Genomic DNA, 12885 nt, shown 5'->3' with positions numbered 1-12885 from the left:
AAAATTATTAAAATGTTGACAAATATAAGATCATTGCCATTAAGGTAGGTGCGATCATTGTTAATCATTCAAACAATGATGTCAACGTCCATAAAAGTGAAGCTCTAAAATCAGAATGAAGGACAAACGAACTTAAAAAGATTAATTTGTAAGTCTTAACAAACTTGTATAAAATGGTTGTTTCGCTCATAATTTTGCACTTTATCCTAAGAATTATCATTTCAAAATCAGCATGTTTTAAATGGAGGTTCAGACATTTTGGTAACAAGTTTAGAGTTGCTGCTGCGCTTCCTAAATTGTACCTAACTCTTAAAGTGATCATCATGCAAAGTTGGAAATGAATGGATATTGTAGACATGTTAGAATTGTCCATTGAATGGACAATTCTAACATTTCTACAATAAGCTTAAAAGCTTACCGTTACGAACGAACCGACCCTGATTATAGAAAAGCTTCGCTGCGAGTTTCACTCATGAAAGTCTTGTTTAAGATACAAGTAAGAATATATTCATTTAAAGAGACATTCCCCCCTCCCCCTTCCTTATAATCCTGAAGTCCATGTAAGACGAGAGGCGCAGCCGCTATAGCGTATTAAAATTCCAAGTGTGAAGAAATTCAAGATTTTCTCTAAATTAGCCTGAAGTAAAGTAGATCTCGTCAAACCAGATAATTTAAACAATAGTGGTGTTACGAATTATCAATAATAAATAGATAGAAAAAAAATCGCACAAAAATTTGGAAGCTTCAGTCATAAGCCTTGCGCAATGGTTAAAAGCCCTTGTTGTTTTCAAATGAAAAAAGAATTTATTTATTCCCCCCCCCCTTTTGAGATTTTGTACCTTAACCCCTCCCCCCCCCCAAAAAAAAAAAATTAAAATAAATAAAGTTTGGATATTCTTGTTTTCTATGACTTCTTTGGATATGTTCTAAAAGGAGGCACAAACAGAAATCATAAGAGATGTGATACATAATCATATGATATTTTTTTTAGATTAAATACAATTAATGGGGTTTAAACAGTATTTACAAAATGCATATAAAGGGGGGGGGGGGGGCGAAAGTGACACTTTTTGAAACCAAAACTAAAAGTCAAAGGAACTCAACTAAAAAAAGAGTTACAGGTCTGAGATTGTTTCGGAACGCAATCCTAGCCGTTCTCGAAATCTTAATCTCAAGCCCTCCGAATGACGCAACATGTGAAGTTTACAAATGTGTATTTATTACCATGAAAACAGTAAGTCTAAAACAAAAATATAAAAATTAATTACATAAAATTAATGGTTTATTATTTTTGTAAGATCGAGGTTGCGTGATTTCAATTTAATTAAAAATATAAAATTTCTAAAAAACTTTAAATTGGCACGAAACATATTAAATCGCATCAGAAATTGATAATTTTAGATTCAAATGATCAATAAAATTAAGGAAAATATTCGTATGTCAAAAGTTAGCAGTTAAATGGTCTATTTATTGAAAAATTAATGTTTTAAAATTTCTTCATAAAATCATACCATTTTACACTTAATTTCAAGAATGAAAGATAAATTCTTACCACATATGATGTCAAACTAAGCAGGAAGGCTTATTTGAGATATTCCACACATCAGAGCACATGTATATTAAAGCAATACATTATTTTTATTCACTTAGCTCCTCATGTGGGACTAATCAAAGGAAAAGTGCGCGTTTCTTTTGTCCGTTTACAAGCCACGCGCCGCGCGGAGATAGTTAGGAATGCCGCGTAACACACTCATTCTCTAGGAAATTTGGTGTAAGGAAACAGGGATTAATGGGTTCGAACTTGCCAGGGAATACAAGAAAAACATACCGAAACAGAGATTTTGCATGGCAGTTGCTTTATAGGGGTGCAATATGGAACTGTGAAGAAACGGCGGCGCAACCGCCGAAAACCGCCGAGAAAAGGCAAACAAAATTTCGGCGGTTTTCGGCGGTTGCGCCGCCGTTTCTTCACAGTTCCATATTGTACCCCTATAAAGCAACTCCCATGCAAAATCTCAGACCTGTAACTCTTTTTTTAGTTAAGTTCCTTTGTTGACTTTTATTTTTGGTTTCAAAAAGTGTCACTTTCGCCCCCCCCCTTTATATGAATTGACAACAAAAAAAGAAATAAAAATTTAAAAATTAATGCCTTCCTTTGGTACCTCAAGAGCAACAAAACTAGTTTTAATCTTATAATTTTTCATTTTGATATCCGCGGAAAGTTGTAATACGACACGATAAATAACTTTTTTATTTTCGTAACACAACCTTAATTTACATTTAAAGGTGTTTCAGTTTTAGACCGACTTTTAGTGCTTAAGGTAGTTCAATTTATCTTTTTAAGAAAAATTTTTAAAAGGAAGCATTTCTTTTCCCCAAGAGGTAATTAAAAAAATCTAGTACATGTGGTACATGTGCAGCACCAAATAATTGGGAAACTGTGTACAGATGAACAGAATTTTAGTTTCCGAATGTGTACACGGTATCCTGATCCTATCTCAATATTTACTACTATTAAATATGGTACTAGGACAAACGTCAGAGAGACAAACGTCATGGTACTAGGACAAACGTCAGAGCGACAAACGTCAGAGAGACAAACGTCAGAGCGACAAACGTCAGAGCGACAAACGTCAGAGCGACAAACGTCAGAGAGACAAACGTCAGACTGGACAAACGTCAGACTATACAAACATCAGAGTGGTACCAAGGTCAGACAAATTAAGCTTTTTGTAAAAGTCTGACGTTTTATAAAAACTTTAAAAATTATGTTTTGTATTCATTGTTTTTGAGAATTAATCAATTATAAGAAGATTACGGTTGTCAGGGGCACAATTTATGTAATATTTTTTGTTTTATATAAGAAAAGAAGATTTTATAAGATCAAACATTTCCTCCAAATTTCGGCCTTTTTGTGAGATTAATTTTACGAAAGTGTGAGAAAATTTAGATTATCATTATTTCTAAACTAAGCCTAACAACAAAGTAAATGTAAAACCTCATTCGGAAATTAAAATTTATTTCATCACATGTCGATTCAAAGGAACGTCGCGAACAGCGACGTGACGAATGCCCTCAATAAGTCATACTTTTTGATGATGTACAGTCAGACGTACATCAATCAAGACTCAAGAGTTGTAGAGATCTAAAGGGATAAGACAATGGTCGATAAATTGATGTACATCTGTAATGATGATGCACAAAATTACCCCTACTGTATATAAAATTAGTGATTTTAACACTCATCTTATGGATCCAACAAAGTCCTCAAAGTTGTTAAGCCAACGAATAAGAAAACGTTGTTGACCATCGTATTAAACAGCCCATTCTGCAAGAATTGTGTTACATAAAAAAAACATCTTTGGGGACTTCTACTGAATTTTTATTAACCACTAAGGGGGGGGGGGAAGTTCTGACACATTTGCGTAAACCTGGTGTATAGGCTTTATCTTTGGACTGAGAGGATAGGTTATTAGGGATAAAATCATTCTTATATGATGAACTTCCCCCAGATTTAAGATTTTTTGGATAGGCCACCAGGTTCCGGAGCTCCAGGCCGCCAGGTGGTCTCTGTACAGGTAAAAATTAAAAATAAAATTTTTTTTTGAAGAGTTACAGGTTAACTTATAAAACAAAATATGCTTCTTTTTGATTGTTATTCACATATTTGAAGATAAAACATACATATTTTGTCTCACAAGCTGACATCTAACTCTTAAAAAAAATTTTTTTTTTCATTTCTACCTGTAGAGAGACCACCTGGAGGCCTGGAGCTCCGGAACCTGGAGGCCTATCCAAAAAATCTTAAATCTGGGGGAAGTTCATCATATAAGAATGATTTTATCCCTAATAACCTATCCTCTCAGTCCAAAGATAAAGCCTATACACCAGGTTTACGCAAATGTGTCAGAACTTCCCCCCCCCCCTTGTAATATACAGAAAAGAGGTTATTTTGTGTATAATTAATGGGGATGTACACCAATTTATCGGCCATTGTCTTATCTCTTTAGATCCCTAGATTGGACATCTGTATACAAACTAACCATTTTTCATTGCTTTGATGGCTTGAAAACGTTAAAAGATCAATTAATCGTTCATTCGATCTTTACAGAAAAAAATATTTCCTTATTATTATCCTTATATAAAAGTACCAGGAGACTGTCTGTCTGTGTGTAGCTTAAGATCTAGATAATCATTTCACTGATATGGTTCTTCTTTACATTGAACCTACTTTATCATAATATTGGGAGAGGATACCTTTATCCTTACAAGAAAAATGCACCTTCCGAAAGAGATATTTTATCAGGAATTAGAAATTGGTCTATATCTTCAATGATGATACACAAAATTACCTCTTCTGCAGATTACAATTATTGGTTTAAACATTTCAACACTCAATTTTAAAAAAAACAATCAAAATTCACTTAGTCCCCAAAGTTATTAAGGCAACGAATAAGAAAACGTTTGGGGACTTGTGTAATAAACAGTTCATCGTCCCCTCTGTATTTTAAACATTTTCTTTGTAAAAAAATCAATTAAAAGTGAATACTAGACTTAATCTAGGGGCGTAACCGCTGCTATTCCTATGAAATAACCAATTTAATACTTATATGTATATGTTAAGATTATTACTCGTACGAGGACGGCCTCTAATATCAATACAGCCTCCAACAACATTAATTCTGCACAATTATCCGCCAGCGGAAATAACTAAAAGATTAGTAGCAACAAGTAGTTGGTACAGAGCTAAAGTGAGTCTTTATTTTACTTATGTAAAAGTATCAGGCTATCTCTGTGTGTGTGTTGTGTTGTGTGTGTGTGTGTGTGTGTGTGTTGTGTATGTATGTCTGTGTGTGTGTGTGTGTGTTGTGTATGTATGTCTGTGTGTCCTAATGATCTAAATAGATCTCGCTAACCACCGAACCGATATGGTAACAGGATATCTTGTGTGTGTGTGTCTAACTGTCTGTATGTTTTAAAGAATCTTAACTGAACTGATATGGTTCTCCTGTACAATATAGCTTTCTAATAGCCCCCAGATTTCCATACAAGTTCAATGATTATTTATTGATTCAACTGACTTTGTCTAATAAAAATAATCTTGTGTAGGTAATATGTTACTATTTGTTAACAAAGTTTTATAATAACGTTTTATTGTTCCATGGACTAACAACTTTGGGGACTTAAGTGAATTTAGATTGGTTGTTTTTTTATGTTGAGTGTTTAAACGTTTCAACCACTAATTTTAATTAACAGAAGGGTTTATTTTGTGTATCATCATTGGGGATGTATTGTACAATCAATTTGGTTTCCCTGCAAAATATCCCACCTGGATAATAATAATATTTATTTTAGAAGATGGCAGTTGTAAAATTAAGCTCTACAGAGAGAAGTGAACTTCTTACCCCTCTCATGGATAAAGGTATGCATAATAAACGCTTAAAATAGCATACCAGGGAGGGAGGGAACATTGGAATGTATACAAAGTTTAGTTGTTCTCTCTTTAGTTGCCTTAAAAACTCTGGGTTCATTAGATCAAACTAGTTGTGGCAAAATTTTTCAACCATTTTAATATACAAAGGATATTTTTCATCATCATTTTGGGGATTTAGATTATTTTATATTTCATTGTCTTATCCCTTAAAATCCCTGACTAATTCCTGACTACTTCTAGGTTGGAGTATGGTTGATGATAGAGATGCAATTTATAAAGAATTCCTCTTCAAAGATTTCTCCGAGTCCTGGGGATTTATGTCAAGGTAGGTTTTGTCTCCAATCGATATATTAAAACTTGGATGTTGCACCAGATATTCATGTACTTTCTTACGATGATTCTTGCAGCTAGCTAAAATAACGATACCCACCATCCACCTCCTACTGGAAGAACGAACTGAATTCTAAATTCGGTCCTTATTAGCAAGCTAAATTGACGACAATTTTCCCCCTGTCAATATATCCACGTATATCCAGACTGGCCAGAGTGTACGTTTTGTACGTTACGCATCGAATCTGTGTACGTTCTGGACGTTATTTTGATATGTGTACGTAACGTATTTTGAAATTTGTATTTTTGTACGTTTTATGTTTTTTTAAAAATAATAAAAATCAAATATTAGCAGAAAAGTAATTTGTATGTTTTGTACGAAAATTTTAACAAAAACTATAGGTGTATTATATTAAATAAATTCAATATTATCTTAAATTTTCATAGAACAAAAATATGTAGGTAAATTATGCATATACATATGTTACTATAACTTATAGTTTAAATTTATGGATTTTACATTATTTCTTTTCAAAATTCTTTATATTCCTAGGTAAATATTCCGAGATATCATACGGTGTTCAGTTCAGGAAAAGATATCAGAAAAAACAGCTTTGAACCATTTCAAGGCCTTAAAACTCATCATGCTGCAGTGTATTTGAAGCTTTCCTACAATGAAGACTTTGACCTATGAAGTAGTTAGTGAGATCTTAATGGGCAGAAGAAAAAACTTACTTCTTTTTAAACATTTAGATTAATGAGTGTATTTTCAAAGTATTATTTAAATATATCTTAAAATGGTTATTTTTAGTTTCACGCTCTATGTATTTAATTTTTTACTCTTATTTAGATTTGAAACTTGGAGATGCATTTTCAGACTTTAATTTTCAAGGGACTGTGAACGTAAATTTTTCTCATCTTAATATCAAATCTTAACATTATCTCATTCATAATATCTCACAGATAAAGCAAAACGCGCTTTTGTTTGCTTATAAAACGGCTTTTTCCGACGATTTTTATAAGGTACAGGGAAAGGAAGAAATTTTCCGTATTATATAAAATGTGCATTAAATTGCTTTTATCTCCCATTATAGCTAAAATTAAACTTTTTCACAGAGTTCTTGATTTTTCTTAATGGTTAAGCTGACTTTAAACATAATCCTTGCTTTAAACCAATGTATAGTTACTTAGAAATTGATAAAATAAGCAATATTTTTTTATTGAAAAACAAATACAATAACAAAACTAGAAACAGGTTTTTTATTAGTATCCAATTAACTTTAGATGGCCCATCTCTCGCCCACCTTTAATTACAAAGAAGTTGTATCAACTTTTTTGCTTTTTATTTAAGATAGCTAGCCGGTCCTTTCAGTAAGTAGTAGATGTAAAATTTTTCATAGAATTCAGATATGCAATCGGTTTTTTTGTAGACCTCTTATTTTTTAAGTAATTTAAGTTTTTTTTAAAAATAATTAAGTCGGTTTTAAGGTACTAAAACGCAACAAAATAAAAGAAGAAAATAGCCAGTATAAACAAAAATAGTAAGATCTTTAATTTGACACCTTACTTTTAAAATTCTGTTGAGTAATTGTTGAAAAAATCTATTTTTTTAACCTCGGTTTAATCAAAACATTAAACCTAAATATTTTCTCATACAGACATAAAAAATATGGGTTCATATATACCATTAGAATGAGAAAAATAATATGAATCCATTGTAAGCAAAATTGAAAAAGTTTTAAAAAATTGTAATAAAAAATAGAAAAAATAAAAAAGTTATTTTAAGAATTTTAACTACTAAACTAGCCAATCACAAATCGCAAAAATTGACGAATCGGGAAGCTTAATCTATAAAATTAACCTATAGAATTGCCAGAAAAAAAGGAGAACGTTCATACAATATATACAATAGATACTACAATAAATATAGTGATATTAAAGAACATGTAAAGAATGAAAAATTATGAACAAATATGCATCAGTCTGTTTATAAACTTCAAAACAATGCAGTTAAAAATACATTATTGTTTCTTGTGTTTAAAAAATATCTGCTACATTGCATTGTCTTTTGTTTAGGTTTTGTTCAGGTTTGGTTCAAGCTAACCCTTTAAAGCCGAAAATTATGATTCTTAAAATAAACTTATTTTTTTTATTATAGTTTTATAAAACTTTTTCAATTTTGCTTAGAATAGATTCGTAATATTTTTCTGATTCTAAAGGTATATATGAACCCATGTTTTTTATGTCTGTTTGAGAAAATATTTAGGTCTAAAGTTTTTATTAAACCGAGGTTAAAAAAATAGATTTTTTCAATAATTACTCAACAGAATTTTAAAAGTAAGGTGTCAAATTAAAGATCTTACTATTTTTGTTTATACTGGCTATTTTCTTCTTTTATTTTGTTGCGTTTTAGTACCTTAAAACCGACTTAATTATTTTTAAAAAAAACTTAAATTACTTAAAAAATAAGAGGTCTACAAAAAAACCGATTGCATATCTGAATTCTATGAAAAATTTTACATCTACTACTTACTGAAAGGACCGGCTAGCTATCTTAAATAAAAAGCAAAAAAGTTGATACAACTTCTTTGTGAATAATGAAGACGCAATATTTCTTTATAAACAGTCTGATAAAAGTGTAAACTAATTCTCCAAAGTGGGTTATTTATTGTCCAACACAATAAAAGAGGATAATATTATTTTAAATAACCTATGAGATTCAACCCTTTGTAGACAGTGAGGTATTTTTTTGTCAATAATACAAATTTAAATTAGGTCTTTATTACCTAATTACTACGTTATAAAAAAACTTATTGGCAATTTTATATCATAAAATAAATCCTTAACAGTAAGTAAATTGTTTCAACTATATATGAGAAGTTAAATATCCCTACAAACAGTATAAGAAACAAAAACGTTCAGATTTTCCCTGTTTTTTTCCTTTTTCCCTCCCAAAATACCATAAAATCAAGGCATTATTCCTGGATATTTTTGTTAATAGGACGTTTTTGGTTGATCAGTGTAATGAAATGTGCTTAGAAAATGTTAAGATTTGATAATCAGATGAGAAATATTTACGTTCACACTCCCTTTAACCTCTACCTAAACATGTCAGATGACGAAGAGGACATTAGAATGAAAATTTTAGTAAATTACTTTGGAAAAATCTTTTTGCTATACTGTTTTTTGTAATAACATCCTTGTGTAATCTCATCAAAGTTCTGTAATATGATATTATTTATTTAATTTTCGTTAATTTTTCGATCTTTCTTAAAATTCTAACTAGAGCTTATCACTTCTTGTCAGAAAATTTTAGTACATTACTTTGGACAAAATCGTTTAGCTACACTTGTTTTTGTAATAACATGTTTGAAAATTCATTTGTTATTTTTTTCAGATGGAAATATTAGATAATCTATAAATTTTATTATAATTCAAAAATGATTTAGAAAATCAGTTTAAGTTTGTTAGGGTAGTAGTAAGTGTTACACCTTAAATTCTGTATTATACTAACTTTTATTATTAAAATTATAATAAGAGTGTACCTATTGTTTATTTACTTAACATCTCACTAAACATACCTTTAGTACACAACATATAGATATTAATGTATTAATATAGATAACTAGAAGAAAATATACATTATGTGTTTTTATTATGTACGTTTTTTGTACGTTTTTTTTTTTTATGTACGTAACGTATTTTTTTGTGTACGTTATGTACGTTTTTTATTTTCAAAATTGACTGGCCAGTCTGTATATCCTATATCAATTGCTACTCCATAACTAAGATATGTCTGTAAGTACGACAGTCCGTCAATCACTGTAAAATGAGAATGGTAAGGTAATATATTTAAAATACATATATAAATTTGTAGGGTAAAATTTGTCGTTAATTTAGGTTGATATAATGAACCTCATTTATTGGTCAGTTCGTTCATCCAGTAGGAGGGGAAGAGATAATAGGGTAAAGGGTTAATTATTGCTTGTTGTATCTAGTGTTTGGAATAAATAAAATTTTCAACCCGTTGTATTCAGTGATTTATTGAAAATACCTATCTTTACTTAGGGGGGGGGGGGGGAATATCAACTAACAAGATCAAAAGATGTTAAGCACCTTCTTGCACAATTTTTTAGGCGAATTAATGAGGTTTCTGATAAATTTTAAAATTTTAAGTGTCTGCAGATGGCATAGTTCTTTCTGTTGATACTTTACTGTATATATATGAAATGCAACACTTCTTTTGGACATAATTAGCCTTTTTAGTCATATCATTTTGAATGCTTTTCAGGATAGCTTTAAAAGCTGAACAGATGAATCATCACCCTGAATGGTTTAATGTCTATAATAAGGTAAGACAATAGAATTCATTTTAAAAATCCACGAAAACTTGATGAAAATATCAATATTTGTATCTTTTAAAGCTTGATCGACAGACTGACGGACCAAGTAAATTAAATCCTAGATGCTCATTGATACAGTTAATCATCACCACACCAAAAATTTTAGCTGTCTTTCTCAAATAGCAGCCGAGAAAATCACATTTCCTCTGTAGCGTTACGGACGAACAGGCAAAGTGAATCATAGAGTGGTTTTGAGACCAATTAATATCCGCTAGATTAGACAGCCATATTGAAAAGTCATGTATCACATCGTATTTAAGACTATTTTCTACGAATAATGAAATTAAAGTTGTAAAATTAATACCAGTTTTTGTAGCCGGGGCCTTCGGCCTATCCGTGAAAGTTATCTATAATACGATGCAATATCTATTTTCAGGTGCAGATAACTCTGGCCACCCATGACTGCGGGGGTCTCAGTACCAAAGATGTCAAGCTGGCCAACTTCATTGAATCTGTTTCCAAATTTTAAATATGCACAATGTCCTCACTCATTATAGAGTAACTCTGTATTGATAAGAAGACTAACAATATTACAATTAATTTCGATTTCAGTATGGCTTTGTAACCGAATATTATCCGATGGATTAAACCCGTTTTTTAGCCTTACGGAAAAATCATGTGTATAGCATCGTATTACAGACAGTTTTCCACGAACATTTAAATAAAAATCTTATAATTTTTTTGTAATATCATTTGAAAGCTGTCTATAATACGATGCGATAATTAACTACTTTTAGAACTTATATAAGTAAAGTTTTCTAAAAACAATGTATATATTAAACTCATATAGGTATTTATCAGTATTTACATAATCTTAAAAATACATTTTGTAATTTTATATGATAGATCTTTCCTACTTACATTTGTGATTGGTAAAATTTTGAATAAAGATATAAGTAAATAAAAATTTTCCTTATTGAATTTGACAATATATTTCACAGAAAAAGGACAAAGGGCTTCTTATTACACTAGTCCCCAAAGTTTTATAATAACGTTTTCTTATTCGTTGACTAAACAACTTTGAGGACTTTAGTGAATTTCAATTGGTTTCTTCATTAAGTTGAGTGTTCAAACGTTTTAACCAGTAATTTTAATCTACAGAAGGGGTAATTATGTGTATCATCATTGGGGATTACATTATTTTATCAGCAATTGTCTTATCTCTGATATTTCATCTTTTTTGCTTAATTTCCAAAATATATAGGGGGGGGGGGGGTTTATATGGTGCGGTCACGCTATGAGGAATATGACCAAAGAAATAATTACTGTTCAAACTATCTAGATTTCAAATCATTTTACACAATATTCATAATTTATTGACAGCAAATTTAATGAATGTATTATTACTTGGATCTTATACCACATTTTCATGTTTTCTAATAAAGTGAAAATTGCAGTGGGCTAATGTAACGATACACTCCCCCCCCCATCCACTCCCTTTACCCCTTCCCCTACCCTCTTACTGAATGAACGAAGTGACCAATAAATGTATTCCATGTACAACCTACAGACTGGCCAGAGTGTACGTTTTGTACGTTTTGTACGTTACGCATCGAATCTGTGTACGTTCTGGACGTTATTTTGATATGTGTACGTAACGTATTTTGAAATTTGTATTTTTGTACGTTTTACGTTTTTTTAAAAATAATAAGAATCAAATATTAGCAGAAAAGTAATTTGTATGTTTTGTACGAAAATTTTTGCAAAAACAATAGGTGTATTATTTAAATAAATTCAATAATATCTTCAATTTTCATAGAACAAAAATATGTATGTAAATTATGCATATATGTTATTAGAACTTACAGTTTAAATTTATGGATTTGAAATATATGTCCTATAGATATAGTTAAACTATTGAACAGAAAGAGATATGTAGTTGACTAAATTCAAGTTTAAATGCATTTCATGCTACTACCCCTTTAATAGATTTTACGATAATTTTTTTCAAATTCTTTATATACTTGGGTAAATTTTCCAAGATATCATATGGTGCACAGTGTAGGATTAAGAAGTCTTATTTTTTGGTATCTTCAGTTTTTAAAGAATAAGAATCAAATATAAGTATAAAAGTATTTGTATATTTGTTTGTATTTGTACAAAAAGTATTACAAAAATAGTATATTATCTATAATGCAAAGTAGAGTGATGTCTGTCTGTCTGCTTGTCCGTCTGTATATCAGAAGCTTAATATCTCAGTAACCACTGAACCTATTGTGCTCTACTCTTCATGGAATATACCTAATAGTCCTGTGATGGTTTTTGCTATTTTCTTTGGGGGAGGGACACTTAAAGCTTTTTACTTTCTACTAGGATTAGAGGCTTCGTATCCCTCTTTTATAGAATCGTTTGTTGGAAATTTGTCAAAAAAAATATAAAAAAAGATTGTGATTATTTTTTTCATTTAGGCTTCGCCCCAGGGTGCGGTGGGGGTTCCCCCACCCCGCTGATTTGCATTAGTTTACAAAAATAAATTGAGGGGTGGTTGATTTTTTTTTAGGGGGGGGGGGTGGGTTTCCCACACTCTAAGAAAATTGCCTAAAACTACCACAGGACTAGTAGATATATTCCCTGAAGATTAGAATTTAGAACCCAATCTGTTCAGCGGTTACCAAGATCTTAAGCTTTAGACAGACAGGCATTGATTTACTTTGTATTAAAGACTAGTATTTTCTGAGATCTTTAGCAATAGACAAAATAACCCTATATCCTATTATA

The 12885-nt window shown here is 30.8% G+C and overlaps 1 protein-coding gene across 1 annotated transcript; it reads left to right on the top strand.

Moving 5' to 3' along the window:
• Window positions 1–4: 4 nt before the first annotated feature.
• Window positions 5–11072, top strand: Pcd (pterin-4a-carbinolamine dehydratase). Its single transcript, XM_080171695.1, has 6 exons — window positions 5–44; window positions 4625–4751; window positions 5356–5422; window positions 5675–5759; window positions 10056–10116; window positions 10544–11072. Exons 1-6 carry the CDS (start codon window positions 13–15, stop codon window positions 10634–10636), a joined length of 465 nt encoding a protein of 154 aa, XP_080027821.1. The 5' UTR covers window positions 5–12; the 3' UTR covers window positions 10637–11072.
• The last annotated feature ends 1813 nt before the right edge of the window (window positions 11073–12885 follow it).

The sequence above is a fragment of the Acartia tonsa genome, chromosome 9 (genome assembly GCF_053477335.1).
Source record: "Acartia tonsa isolate MP-2025a chromosome 9, ASM5347733v1, whole genome shotgun sequence".
NCBI classification, from domain to species: Eukaryota; Metazoa; Arthropoda; class Copepoda; order Calanoida; family Acartiidae; genus Acartia; species Acartia tonsa.
Note: the sequence above shows the minus strand (reverse complement) of the source record. Positions and strands in the feature narration are given on the sequence as shown.